Source organism: Marmota monax, unplaced genomic scaffold, assembly GCF_021218885.2.
Source record: "Marmota monax isolate L192 unplaced genomic scaffold, Marmota_monax_Labrador192_F-V1.1 WCK01_AAM20220418_F8-fsc00185, whole genome shotgun sequence".
Taxonomy (NCBI): domain Eukaryota; kingdom Metazoa; phylum Chordata; class Mammalia; order Rodentia; family Sciuridae; genus Marmota; species Marmota monax.
The window spans coordinates 2,768,309-2,783,227 of NW_026693278.1; the positions used below are offsets into that span (position 1 = coordinate 2,768,309).

The 14,919-nt window shown below is 48.1% G+C and overlaps 1 protein-coding gene across 6 annotated transcripts in view; it reads left to right on the forward strand.

Moving 5' to 3' along the window:
* Window positions 1-14,919, forward strand: part of Bicdl1 (BICD family like cargo adaptor 1) — a 94,901-nt gene that overhangs the window by 67,994 nt on the left and 11,988 nt on the right. For 3 of the 6 annotated variants that reach the window (XR_009227987.1, XM_058583166.1, XM_046456427.2), the window contains 5 exons: window positions 93-209; window positions 2,982-3,128; window positions 9,743-9,922; window positions 10,515-10,733; window positions 12,018-12,161. Coding sequence is in view for 5 of the 6 variants with exons in the window: in XM_058583166.1 (XP_058439149.1) it covers window positions 93-209; window positions 2,982-3,128; window positions 9,743-9,922; window positions 10,515-10,733; window positions 12,018-12,161 (807 nt within the window). In the remaining variant the exon portion in view is untranslated. The remainder of the gene's footprint in view (window positions 1-92; window positions 210-2,981; window positions 3,129-9,742; window positions 9,923-10,514; window positions 10,734-12,017; window positions 12,162-14,919) is intronic. The other 3 variants (XM_058583167.1, XM_046456429.2, XM_046456428.2) reach the window with 2 other exon arrangements.

The window sequence follows — 14,919 nt, forward strand, 5'->3', positions numbered from 1 at the left end:
GTTCAAAGAGATGCTTGAGAAATGAAAGGCAGGCATGCTGGCAGACTTCCTCCCCACCTCCGAATCGGCTCTGAAGGTCTCCTCTGTTGCAGGCATCAGAAGTTGAGCGGCAACTCTCCATGCAGGTCCACGCCCTCAGAGAAGACTTTCGAGAGAAAAACTCGTCAACCAACCAGCACATCATCCGGCTGGAGAGCCTGCAGGCCGAGGTGAGCCTGCTGGCAGCCGCGCATGGAGGGAAGCGCTTTTCTCTTGGAAGCTCTGCACCAGAGTCTTTGGATAAGGAGCGTCTGAGCTGGGAAACAAAAGCCTGCTCTCTAGAAAAGGGACTAACAGTCTCTGAAGAGAGACGTTTCTCTGAGAAACTGAGGAGCACTTGATGCTTGCTCCTCTGTTGTCTGGAAGAATAAAGGTGCTGAGAGTTGCTGAGGGTGTTGAAACCATGGGTGACCTACATATTACTGAGTGTGTCAATCCCTCCAAAAATACCCTTGCCAGCTCCACATAAAAGCTGGGGAGGGCATCCTCCCTTTCTCCACTCCGCCTAAGTCCAGTTCAGTCCACCTTAGTAGGGTCTGCTATTATTCCTGTCTGTAAAGTGAAAATAATAGAAGTTTCTGTGTCAGGACTTTTGGGAAGATTTGCTAGTTGAGTACATAGAAAGCACTTTGTATGGTCCCAGGACACAATAATGTCACTGAAAGCACAAGAGAGGCCAGGCATGATGGCCAGGGTCTGTGACCCTGAGTGGGTCACGGGAGAAGAAAGCCACACTACAGGAGCAGTACTGTGATCATCCAGCCCAGGGGTAAGGAGAGGATGAGGGTCACTTCAGCCGGAGCAGGGACTTGCCCAGGGGAGGCTTCCACCCAGTCTGTTCCAAGGACCCCTGATCCCCTTTGGCTAAGTCAGACTTTGGGGGATAGTCTAGAGCCAGACAGAATGAGCACCCTCCACTGGGGCCAAGGAATCAGCCATTGTGGGGCCTGAGAAACCTCATCGGCTCCTTCTCTGCTTCATAAATGACCTGAGGATGTTTTTCCTAAAGCCTGTCAATATCTTCTCTTTTCTTCTGCCTCCCATCCCCTTCCTTCCTCCTTTCCCTTGGCTTTCCTACTGGTATTGAGCAGCAGGTTCTTGAAGTAAGTAGAGTTTGTACCGGTGGGGTTTGGCATGCCTGTCTGTGACTGTGCGTGTGCATGATTTGCCATTCAGTTGCCCTGGCCGGGCTCTGGCTCCTTCCAGTTGCCCGTCTTCCTCTTTCCCCTACTCGCTCATTCACTTTTTCTAAACCCTCAGGAACAGGGTCATTCCCAGGAATGTTTATTGCCAGATTTGGTCATGTGTTTCAGGGTGTGTAGGGTGGAGTGAGGGAGTTGGCAGCGTAGTGCCAGTTCCTTACTTCATCCAGTGACACTACCACTGGAAGACACGCTGTGAAATTGTTCATTTCAAATGTATTACTTCATGTAACTCTGCACTTCTAAGAGTCTGTTGTATACCAGAATCACGTTACCTCGTTACTCCACCACTCCACTGAGGGAAACTTGGGAAACAAAGATGATCCATGGGAAGGAGAACTTGAAGGTCAGAGGGTATTTAAATGAAAATGAGCTAGAGGGAGAATTCCCTTCATACTGGTCACTATGTTCCACTGTCAGGAATAGTGGTTCCATTCATGAAAGAGGCTTGCTCCTTTTGGTCTTTTACCCAGGTGCACACTTGAGAGACAGTATTTCTTTGTTACCTGCCATCTGATCTCTCTGGACAAAGGCCACATACCTCCTTTCCCCAGGACAGAATCCTCTGATTGATTGGTGGCCCTGTGAGCAGAACTCTAGTGCAGAGAGTGAGAACAGCTAAGAAGCAGTGGGGAAAGGGTTCTCAAGATCCGAAGCCATTTCAAAGTCTCAACCTGAAAAGGTCCTGAGGCTGGTCCCCAGAACTTGCCCAAGTAAGAGCCTTAAAAGCATGATTCTCCAGACCACGTAAGGAGTATTACAGATGTGCAGCTGAATACGAAACCAGCCTAACAGGGAGCTAATAAATGGGAGGAGCTGAGGGGTCAGAGACCTGCAGGACCCCAAAAGTTCCCCCAAAGCCAGTACTGCTTGAGAAGATGAGAGGGCTTTCCGGAGCCCCTGAGCAGAGTGGTGTTCTGGTGAGGTATTGCTGGCCTTGGGAGCATTGGCTTAGCTTTTCTTCCTGCAGACCTAGAGGCCAGAGAGGACTAGACATCTCTTTCCTCTGCTTTCTCCTTGACATTGAGGAGGTAGACATACCTTTCTACAAGAACATGCTTGTAGGAGACTGGGTACTCAGTGGGTGAATTAAGTCAGCCTTTTTCACAAAAGGAGAGTTTGCTTCTATTTACGAATTACTCGATCAGGTAAAAGGTGCTCTGAGTAATCAGTTACCCACAGTCCCCCTCCTGTCCTTTCTGGGCACGGGCTGATGTAGGCATCACTTTGCCTTCTGCACCTGCTCTTTCCTCTGTTAACTCAGCACCCCAGGTCTGAGCTGTGACTTCTAGTGCCCAAGGAGCCAACTGTGGGATGAGGATAGAAGAAAGCCAGCAGTTGTGACCACACAGTGGCTTCAAAAGCTGACCTGGGCATTCTCTCATGCTCGTGTCTTGAGAGGGAAGAATAGTTCAGAAGATCAGGCTCTCCCCACCACCTCTGAGGCCGGGCCTTTTCTGTCTTATCTCTGGAATTTCCAGAGCACTAACCATCCCTTCCTCTGCCTGGCAGCCCACATTCCAGCCCTCACGGCTGACTCCCACCCCCACCAGAGGTTTTCTAGAGGGGAGGGGCTTTCTCTTCAACCCAGGATTTCATCACTCTTCTCTCTGAGGTGGTGGCCCTCTGAGTCCTAGGGCACAGCACTGAGAGACACGTGCCTTTGTCACTGGGGCTAGTCCCTCTTCTTACGTGCCAGGTGTAACTCCACACCACCCCTCTGGCTTTTCACCTTTTCAGATCAAGATGCTGTCAGATCGGAAACGAGAGCTGGAGCATCGTCTCAGTGCCACCTTAGAGGAAAATGACCTGCTACAAGGGACTGTGGAGGAGCTACAGGACCGGGTGCTGATCCTGGAGAGGCAGGGCCATGACAAAGACCTGCAGGTACTGGGCAGAGAGGTTGTCTTTGGGGGACCAGGGCCAGATAGTAGGAGCAGTTAGTCAGAAAAAAAGGGGTTGGTGGGAGCAAGTGACACAGGTTTCACTGAGGACCTGTTGTAATTCCCCGGGACACTCACTAACTAGCCCATGGCCAGAGAAATGCACCGTAGGTCATCTTTCCCATGTGTTCTGAGCCACTGGCCCCTGGACAGTTTCATGCAGTTCTTTCTGGGCTATTAACATGGCTGGAACACTGGGAGTGTCATTCTGGCCTCTCTGCGTCTGTGAAAACTGCTAGATTTCAGAGGAAGCCCGTGGCTGTCTGTCCTCAGCCCACTGGGCTGTCTGTCCTCAGCCCACGGGGCTGTCTGCAGCTGCCTTTCTAGTGGGGGATTTAGTTGGCTGGCACAGAACAGAAACCAAGAAGCTGCCCACCAAACACAGCAAGACATAATTCTGTTTCTGCCAGTTGCAGGAAAGGCACAGCCTGACCCTTTTGTGAGTCTAATGAGTCTTTTTTTTTAACCTTCCTAAAGAAAATGGTTCCATAGCCATATTTGTCCTTATTTGGGAACTACTACCAGGTCTCAGATGAATCCCCAAGCTTGTCAAGAAACAACCCCAAACAAAACAAAATAAAACTTTGACAAGAAACAACCCCCAAAACAAAAGTGCATTTATTCCTAGCCTCTCCAGAGGCAGGGTGTACATATGCTACCAAGGTGCTTTGCTGGGCTGGCCTGGGACTGGAGACGAGGGTGCTCACTGCCCTTGGGGCTCCTTGAGCCTGGCAGGAAGCACACTGGATTGCAGCAGTGTTTGCACAGAGGTAGCTGGCCAGGTGATGCTTGAGCACCTCAGGGATCCCTGCCCTAAGCCCAGGCCATGGAGTTCCCACTGGGCTCACGGTTAGGCTGTTTGGAAGCCTATGTCTTACACTAATATCATCTATCAGCTGCCACCTGAATGCTGAGCCTCTTTGAGAGACAGTTAATCAGCAGTTTTTATCCTCTGGGTTTTTATATCTTTGGCTGGTAACTTTTCATGTAGTAGGACCCAGTAGACATTGAGTAGAAACTGAGGCTGCAGCACAAGGCCCTGGATTCCATTCTCAGCCCTTAAAAAAAAAATAATAATAATTAAAAAATGGTGCTAACCAAAGCCTCAGGGCAGTTTTCTAAATGGAAAGAAGTGTCTCATTTTTCAAGGTTGATGGTGATAGTAGCAGTGAACACTGCCTGTCTGCAGGGACAGAGGCCTTCACGCGCGTCGTAAAGCTGAAGCTTAGAGAAAACAAATCATCCAGAGTTATATACTAAATCCTTGGTAGAATCGAGACTAGAATGCTTCTACCTGGTTGACCTCTTGCTTACCTGCCCCTAAAGATATCATTTGACCATCATTTGTTATCCCATTAAGCACTGCTGAGGGCTATTGAGATGGAACATGGAGAGGAAAAGGGAAAAAAGCACAGAAAAAGAGAAAAATGGTGCCTTCCTAGAGAGACTTTTAGTCTAGCATGAATTCATAAGAGAGAAGTCCTTATTTCAAATCCGTATCTGGGAACCTGGAGATGGGGTGAAAGGGCCAGGACGAGTATGGACCCCCAGGTACTACTGGTACAATGGGCTGTGTGTCCTGTAGCAGCAAGAATAACAGGTCAGACCACAGGCACATCCTCACCATCTGCCTGTCCACTCTCTTCTGACTAGACTGTAGAGTGAGAGCTAGGACAAGTCAGGCAGTTCCCACTTTGGAAGATCCACATTTCCAGCTAAATTCTTATCTTTCCTGTTTATGAAAAACTCTTCCTAAGCTGCAGCAGTAGTTACAAGTACCCTCCACAGAGTCCCGTCTGTTCCTGAAATGACCTGCCCTGACAAAGGAGTAGAAATTCCATTTTACTTGGGTAACATGAAGTTGTCCTAAGCCAGATTTGAGCCAGTGGCCTTGGAATGCGTTTAATCCCATGATCTTAAACCCTCAGTCAAGGGGGAGCAGAACACTGAGCAGGCAAGGTAATGGGCCTGCCTCTACCAGGGGAGTCGCCTTTTGATCTCTTTCACTATGGGATTAGGGGTCCTGCTGTCAAAAACAGATTTTTAAGCTACTGACCTGATACAACTGAGTACCGAGTTTATATCAAGCATTTTGCTAAGCTCTTAATACCCAGTAAAGAAAATCTGAATTGTTCCTCTAAGGACAACTTAGCTGCCCTGTTTCGTAGATGTGCATGGGGCCTAACCCCAGCATGGTGGGTTTCACTAGCAGAGCATCCACCCTCAATCACTGCAGGTGACCTAGGAGGCAGGTGACCAGGGGCCATGTGCCCTAAGGTACATCATGTTACCTCACACTGAAGTCAGAGAGGAAAGTGCCCCCACTTCTGCTCACTTGAGAATTGTGAGCATAACTTTGTATAAACACAAAGCATTTAATGTCATCCCTGTTTATACCTAGAAATATACTTGGTGTCATCTTCATTGCACAGAAGATGATACTTATTATTTTAGAGAGTTCTCACAGTTAATGGACTCTTCCCTGGTGTGGTTTGGCTTTTCTACACATATCTGCCCAGCTGGTTGAATGAATCTCTGACCAGAGAACCAGACCTTTCTTGATCTTTTGTTCTTTTGCTGTTATAACTAATTAAGCACCTCTGAGGGTTCATGAGTAATTGAACTAATTTTGTCCAGTGCATAAGAACCGCATTTGTCTGTGCAGAACTTCTCCTGCTGAGATGTACATGGAGTTGTCTAGAAAATAATTGTAAAGCATTTTGCCAGCTTAGTATGCTGTTTGTAACTGTGCCAAATGCTTCCTAGGAATGCCTACACACACACACACACACACACACACACACACCAGTAATCCTGATTGTTTTCTTGCTGAATTTCCTCAGAACCAGAGCTGGAGGAGTCCCCATGGTGAGCAGGTATTGCTAGTCCATGGGAACCAGGTAGAGCAGGCCTGCCAGTTCCTTTTTCCTCCTCTGAGCAGCCAGGCTCCAAACCCTTCTAGTTGGGGCTCATTTAGGCCACTGGTTCCATTGACCAACCATTTCCTGTCACTAATGGGTGAAGGTGAGGCTCCCAGGGCATCTAAAGTACTAGCTACAGGCCTGGGAGTTTGCTCCCTCCTTAAGAGCCAGAGCTCTGAGTTGCTGCTGGTGCCCCCCCCCCCCCCCACCCAGTCTGCCTCTCTCAGGAGCCACAAGATGACTTGGCCAGGAGTCTGGAAAGCCCAGTGGAGCCACATCCCTAAGGCCTTTTTTATTTAGAGACAAGGTCTCCCTAAGTTGCCTAGGGCCTTTCTGAGTTGCTGAGGCTGGCCTTGAGCTTGGGACCCTCTGGTCTCAGCCTTCCAAGTCACTGGGATTACAGGTGTGCAGACCACTCCCAGTCCCCTTCTCCTTTTAATGGAACAAAGATGGCCCCAGGAAGTTCTTCTCCCAGTCCCCAGAAAAACATCTTTTAAGGTATGGGGAAGTGCAGTCCATGAATCTGTGAATGTGACAAGTACAAAACACTGTCCCTGTGCCTGGCCACTAGCACACTGCCGAGGACTCTGCAGCTAGGGTCTGCTGTGTGAGGAGTGCACAGGGAAGAGGGCAGCACTTAGCAGTGATGACTGGGTGGTCCCTCCTGTGCAGGAGGGGTGACCTTTCACCAGAGCATGGTACCCTGGGTGGACTCCATGAAGAATGCGGAGGGGCCAGAGGAGTGGTGGTGAGAGCAAGGAGGAGCCTTGCCAGAAGCTGTGGACCCCGCATGGCTGTCCCTCCCTTCATCTGGTGACCCTTCCTTTCTCTGAGCCTCAGTTTCATTGTCAGGAACGCGAGATGCTTGGGTTCATTGATATCTGGGGCCTTGTCAGCTCTAAAAAATGTAGGCTTACGGGAAAATCTCTGAACTGTTTTATAAATCAAAAAACAATCTATGGGAAATGTCAGAGGCTACATATCTAATATTTGGCTTGCAAAATGGAAGCTATTTGAAAAGCTCTTGAAAAGTAACATCTCTACATAATTATTAACCCTCTACAGTCTTCAGAAAGGACAAGAAAATCCAGGCACAAGGGGGCACACCTATAAATCCAGCTACTTGGGAGACGGAGGCAGGAGTATCATAAGTTCAAGGCCAACCTTGGGCCTTCAAGACCCTGTCTCGAAAAAATAAAGACGATTAAAGATGTAGCTCAGTGGCAGAGCACTTGCCTAGCATGCACAAGGCCCTGAGTTCAATCCCCAGTGCAACAAAAAGAAAGAAAAGGACCAGGAAAGAGCAAACAGCTTACTGTATAGGATGCAGGACTAATGTTAGACAGGCTAAGGTGACAGACATTTCTGCCCATAAGTGTTGGTTAGAACTGAAACTATGGGACTTTGTCTTCAGAGATCCTTAAGACAGACTTAAGGAACTGCTCATCTGTTGGAGGCAAGCAAGGAAAGTGTGTGGAAAGTGAGAGCCCTGACTGGGAGTCTTGAGTCCAGCTGTACCTCACAGTGGTATTGGGAAAGCCTCTCCTCACCTGTGGCTCAATCCCTCATAGGGGAATGAGGCAGATTGGCCCTCTGCCCTAGGGCCTCTTTTAAATGGTTAGGTGTGACACTGAAAACAGGAAGACACTGTTTTTTCCCATGGGGTGAAGCTTTTGGCATCACTACCTACATGTTATTCCAAATCCCACCCTGCTCCTGTCCAAGCTACCTTTATTCTCCTTAATTTTTTCATGAAAACATATCATTCATATAGTAAGGTATACAAATCCTTAAGTAGATAGTCAAGTGAATTTTTACAAACATGTACGTTTGATAACCCCCTCCCCACATCTGGGTCAAGATAGAAAATATTGCTAGCGTGGTGGCACATGACTATAATCCCAGCAGCTCTGGAGGCTGAGATAGGAAGATTGCAAGTTCAGAGCCAGCCTTAGCAAGAACCTGTCTCTAAATAAAACACAAAATAGGGCTGGGATGTGGCTCAGTGATTGAGTGCCCCTGAGTTCAATCCCTGGTACCACCCCACAAAAAAAAGATAGAATTTTTTTCCCCTGAATTTTTATATTATCAGCTCCCCACAAGCAATACCCTGCCCCTTCCTCAAAAGCCAGCCTCTTGCTCAAGTTCAGTCTATCTCAGTGAAGTTTTTAATAGAAACTTTTTTTAAAATATCTTTTAGTTGTCAATGGACCTTTATTTTATTTATTTATGTGTGGTATTGAGAAACGAACCCAGTGCCTCACACATGCTAGGCAGGCACTCTACCATTGATCCACCACTCCAGCCCCCTAATGGAAGCTTTTTAATGACAGAATTTTACATTATGTACTTTTTATGTCTGGCTTTTGCACAAGCATTTCTACAAAATTTAGCCATGTTGTGGTCTGTGGTAGCAGCCTGTTCCTTTTTATTGTATATGGTTTTCCAACATATGAACATACCATAATTTATCCATTCTGTTTTTACTAGCATTTGGATATTCTCCAAGTCATGACTGTTGTGATATCCTGTGTCTGTCTCTTCTCCTCATTTTATATTTGGGGGTGTGCAACCAAGAGTGGAGTTGCTGGATCATAAAGACCACCAAGCACTTTTCCAAAGTGTGTATACGTTTTCCACTCCCACCAGCAGTGACAGTTCTTATTATTCCACACCTTCATCAACATTTGGTATTTTTTTATTTTAATGTGGTACTAAGGATTGAACCCAGTGCCTCACCCGTGCTAAACAAGTGCTCTGCCACTGAGCCACAACCCCAGCCCCAAAATGGCATCTTACTTGGGAGGTGTGTTTGAATCTTTCATTATGGAGGGTTCCGCAGACCCAGCCTAGGAGCAGTGTGTTGAAGCTCGTGTGTTCTACCGCCGGCTCTGACAGCCAGCAGCCCCAACTGGGCTGCTCCCGCTTCATGATGTCACTCCTTTTTTATTGCTTGGAAATTAGTCCCAGGATTTCAATAAGTGTAGTTGTAAATAAAAACTTCAATGGAACACTTATTCTGTTTTGCAGAGTGAAGTGTTATCTGATCCTAGAATCAAGAATAAAGCCAATGAAGATCTTTAAACTATAAATTATAATTTTTGTACTTTGAAGATACTTTTTTCACTGAAAAAATATATGTGGTTTGATCCTCAGCACCACGTAAAAAAAATAAATGAGTGAAATATCTAACTATAAAATAAATACCAAAAAAATATATATGTACACACACACATAAAACCCCAATACTATATATCTTTAAATATTAACAGTATGTCCTTATCATAAAAAATCCAATGAATGTTCAAATTTCCAATTGTCCTATAAATGTGATAATTTTTTATATTTTTTGTTTGAACCAAGATACAAACTAAAACAGGCTTATACATTGCATTTGGTTGATTTGCCGCCTGAAATTTCTAGTTTCCTCCTTTTTCTTCATTGAGGAAATGGAGCTCTTTGTCTTGGGGAGTTTCCCAGCTCTGGGTTTGGCTGGTGGCCTCCCGGTGCAGTCTGCTCCACTCCTCATACCTCTGTGTTTTTCTGTGGGTTGGTTCTAGAAGTGTGCAGGCTCAGACACTTCTTGCTGGTTTGGTTGGGATGAGCCTCTCTAGCTTCTGCTCTCTCTCCTTGAAAGCTGCACCAAAGCCAGCTGGAGCTGCAGGAGGTGCGGCTCTCCTACCGACAGCTGCAGGTGAAGGTGGAGGAGCTCACTGAGGAGAGGAGTCTACAGAGCTCTGCGGCCACCAGCGCGTCCCTCCTGTCGGAGATTGAGCAGAGCATGGAGGCCGAGGAGCTGGAGCAGGAGAGAGAGCAGGTGCTGACTTCCCTGTTGCCAGCATGCGAGGTGGTCCCAAGTTCTCGGGTCCATCGTCCTCCCAACACTCTGCTGTCGCTTGGTGAGGGCCCCTAGGCCTGCAGCCTGGGGCAGTATGAGGTGGGCCCTAACTGAATTCTGTCCCCAGGCCTCTAGTTCCCACATACCTGTCCATCGAGGCCTTGAGCAGAGTTTCCAGAGGACAGTGTCAGAGGCAGAGACACACCTGTTAGGTCTCGCCACGTACTCTGAGGAAATGCTGCTGACTAAGGTTCAACTTTACTCCATCCAGTTGGCTGCTTTTCATGTGTTTCATCCTCCTACAATCTCTCATTCCCCTGTCACTTCCTGACTCCAACTAAGGACTGATTATAAAATAAAGAAGTGGCAAAAAAGAGAGCAGTACAGGTGAGAGTTGGCAGGCTGGGTAGGTATAGTGGGCCTAAAATGAGTTTTTCTTGGTACAGATGATTTTAGAAAACAAAACCAAAATCTTTTCTCCTAGAACTGCTGTCCTTTGGGTTCAGATAGTAGACAAAGATGGCGAGGATTCTCTGGAGTCCATAGTCAAGAATATTTCTTTGTGACACAGCTAAGACTGCAGCTCTGGGAGGCCTACTGCCAGGTTCGCTATCTGTGCTCACACCTTCGAGGAAATGACAGCGCTGACTCGGCTGTGTCCACGGACTCCTCCATGGACGAGTCTTCAGAAACCTCGTCTGCCAAGGATGTGCCAGCTGGCAGCTTGCGCACTGCCCTCAATGAGCTCAAGAGGCTGATACAGAGCATCGTGGATGGCATGGAGCCCACGGTAAGAGGAGAGAGCAGGGGTGGGCCTAATGCAGCAGGTGATGTCAACCACAGGACCAGAGTCTATCTAGTCTATGTCAGAATTCCTTCCCCTTATTTATGTCTGAGAACACTGAGTACCTATGATCAGGCAGAGGGGGCCAAGTGCAAGGGAATGGAGGCTCCTAGTTTTCCTGCAGGCACCAGGGTAAAGAGTTAACTCAAGTGTGAGGATTTCCCTTGTAAACTGAGTAGACAAATAAGTATCAAGCCAGGCACGGTGGCACACGCCTATAATCCCAGCAGTTTGGGAGGCTGAGGCAGGAGGATCAAGAGTTCAAAGCCAGCCTTGGCAACTTATCGAGGCCCTAAATAACTCACTGAGACCCTGTCACTAAATAAAATACAAAAATAGGGCTGGGGATGTGCTCAGTGGTTGAGCACCCCCTGGATTCATTCCTCAGTACCAAAAAGAAAGAAAGAAATATTCAGGTAAAAACATCAGGTTGCTCTTCTTAGCCTTTTGGTCCTGGTGGTGGGATGAGCTAAGGATAGGCAAGCTTAGAAGACCTAATGCTTCTGCCAGAAGAATGTAAACAAAAGCTGGGCACAATGACCATACCTGTTATCCCAGCAATTTAGGAGGCTGGAACGGGAGGCTTGCAAATTCAAGGCAAGCCTCAGCAATTTAGTGAGACTCTGTCTCAAATTTTTTTTAAAAAAGCACTGGGGATATGGCTCAGTGGTAAAGCACTGCTGGGTTAAGTCCCCAGTACCAGAAAAACAAAAAAGTGTAAGCAAGCACAAAAAGCTGACAGATCAATGCCAGGGCCCTCTTAGAATTTCAGATGTGGCTCCCTGTGGGGATGTCACGTGCATTCTGTGCAGACTGGCCTTGCCTCAGCTTCCTGAAATCCCCCTGACTGCATTCCCAGCCCAGCTCTAGAACTTTCTTCTCAGGCTTCACCCCCTGCAGAATAGCCGTCTTTCTGCCTCTACTGGGTGGAGTAAGAGGAAGGTGGCAGATGAGCCTGGGGGTGTCGGCCAGGCTGTGTCCCTGTGAGTGTGCAGGTCACTGTGGGAGGTGGGAGCTGTCAGCAAGTGCACCATTCACATACGCAGCTTCCTCTCCCTGAAGCCTGAAATGAAAATGGATGTCTCACTGTGTCTTGAAATGAACTCGAGAGTCTCTCTCCCTAACTACCTCTCTCCCTCCCCTCACCATCTCCTCTCTCCTCCATCTCCTTTCCATCTCTCCCCGTTGTCCATCCCTCCTTTTCCATCTCTGGCTGGCTTCTGCTGTCAGAGCTCCCGGAGAATTGATGAGGACTCTTTAGAAGAACAGATAAGGCAGACCAGCGAGGACTCGAGAGCCCTGAGGGAGCTCATGGAGGGGGAGAGGGGTAAACTGAGGCAGAGCCTAGAAGAGCTGCAGCAACTCCACAGTCAGGTGAGCACCCCACCCTCAGCCTGTGTGGGGAATATGCACTGGTCCCCCAGCTCCCCCACTTCTGTGTGAGAATCGACTCTCCTCCATCATATCCTCAGGAGACTGTGACTGAAGTTAAGGTGAACGGGGCGTCCTCAGAGGAAACCAGTCCTCCCATTCAGCCCTCAGTCCCCTTGGTAGGACTGAGGACAGCCGGTTCTCCACTCCTGCAGTGACATGTCTGCAGAGCCAGGCTGATGGGTGCAGCTGGCAGCTGAAAGCCCTGCTTCCAGGCCCCTTGCCGTGTTCCCCGTAGCCCCTTGGTAAGGAAAGGGGCTCTGGGCCCTCTGTGTGAGTGCCGTCACCACCGCAAACCTGGTCTTCAGCTTGAGGGAATTTTCTGCTGCCTGTGCTGTTCCTTTCCTGTTTGATTGTGACTCCAATCTCTGTGAATATGGAGTGAATATGGAGAAAGACATTTATAGTCTGATCTGAAAAGTTTTAAAGGACTTAGGAGCAATCCTAACCAGGAAGAGCTTCTAAAGCCTGTCCTATGAAACAAATAGAGACTCTTGGTTTGACCATGCTTGGGTGCCAGTTCTGTCCTCTTTGGGTTGGCTTCTGGGGGTCACAGCAAACAGTGGTTTACACCCTGCCTGACTCAGCCTGTTCTTTCCTGGTCCAAAGGGTCCTCCTCCCTTCCTTCTCCGTGAAGTTTCTGTGGGATAGAATTGGGGCCAGCTCTCCCTTTAGTTTTCTTACACTCAAAATTTCTGAATAGAAGTAAACTGTCTTTTTGGGTCATCTAAGTAATCTTACCAGTGTGATCCTCTTAAAAGATTGTGGGAGACCCCCCCCCATTGCCATCACTACAATACAATTTTATTTTTGTGTGTGTGTGTGTAGTGTTGGGGATTGAACCCAGGGCCTTGTGTTTGCAAAGCAAGCACTCTACCAACTGAACAAAGACAGGAAGATGCTATTTAAAGCTGAGGTTTATTCCTGGCCAGACCCTGGGGAGTGAGCTGGACAGCCAAAGACATTTTCTTCCCTAAACTCTCGAGATCCTCAGGTAGTCTTACAGAGCAAGGGAGAGCAGTTCACATGTAGGGACAAATCTTCCAATCTGGAACAATAAAATGCAAGACAAAGTAGGATCTGAGAGTTCTTTGTGTTAAATAAAATGATATTTTATTCTATCTTATTATGTTTTTTTAAAAGTTTTTAATTTTTTTGTGTGTGTGTGGTACTGGGGATTAAACCCAGGGCCTTATGCATGTAAGACAAGCACCCTATCAACTGAGCTGTGTCCCCAGCGCTAATTTTAAAAAATTTTGACATAGAATCTATCTGTATCACCCAGGCTGACCTTGCACACCTGGGCTCAAGACGCTCCTGCCTCAGTCTGCTGAGTAGTGGAGACTATAGGCACATACACTGCACCCAGCTTATTTATTTTAAAAAGCTTTTGCTTATCAGCTCTTTGGTATTAACTGGTTTGGGGGGTTTTGTTTATCAGGATTATAAAAACTAGAAATTTACCAGAGGACATTATTTCACTCAGAAATACAAGCAAAGAGCAGATTACCAAGAGTCAGATGCAAAACTATTTAGGAAGCCATCTCCACTGAGGAGGCTGCTTACGAGTTCAGCTAATGACCAGTTTAGGCAATTCCCGTGGACCCTCTTAACATAGCTCACCCAGCAGCTGTCTGGACTCACGTCTCATGTGGGTATAGATTGGGCTTCTCTTCCAGATGCTCAAAGCAGAAAGCCTTTCTGCCATGCTACATCCACCAGAACTGTCCCATGGGAGTCATGCTGACATCCCAGAATAGCAGCAGTTGAGGTGTAGATTGAGTTCCAGAATGACCTAGAAACTGTGACCAACACAGCGGGCAGGACATTCCTCATCAGGGTTAGTTTGGCATCTGCCATGCCCACTGGTGTGCCTCGACTCTGAGGGGCACAAAGTGGCTGTGTAGGACCCTTGCAGTCCAAGACTATTCAGTGTTACAAGGGCAGTCGGAGCCATCTCTGGACCCTTTGGGGGTTCTCAGCATTTTCCCATTCCACTCTCCTGGCCCCTGCCGTATTTCAGACCCACCCAGACAGGGTTGGCTGGGACGAAGGTTCTAGCCAACAACTCCTAGACCAGGGTCAGACTTCATATGATGACTCAACTATCCTCCAAGCCTGCTGCTCTCCTGTGTGAGAGTGCTCTTCCCTCCTGGGAACTACAAGTCAGATGTGGGTGTAGGTGAGTGGCCAGTGGTACCCCACCCCCTCAGAAACTTACCCAAATTTTTTAATAAAACAAAACTCAAGTTTGAGTGTTATCCATCTGAGGCAGAATCCCTGGGCAGACCTGAAGATTGCCCAACTCCTCCTATGATATCAGTGGCGAAGCACCCCCCCTCCGTGCTCCCCGCCCCAGCCCACCTCACTTGAGAGACTGTGGAGCAGCTGCCAGGAGGCAGGAGGGTCTTTAAGATTAGTCTGCAGAATGTGAAAACCAGTCCTCCAGGAGCCTCCAGCTCAGTCCAGGGGTAGGAGGCTCAGTGCAGCCTCACTGGGGTCCTTCACGCCTGCCAGCGACTCCAGAAGGAGGCTGAGCCCAGGAGAGCGTGTCCTGGAGCTCCAGAATGAGGTGGTGACCCCTCCTCTTCAGGCTCTCCGCTCTTCCCACTCCACTGTCCTGGCCCCTTCCCTGTTTCAGACCTGCATTCGTTTGCTGCAGTCTGTCTGCCCTCCTGCACGTGATGACCTTCCTGAAGAG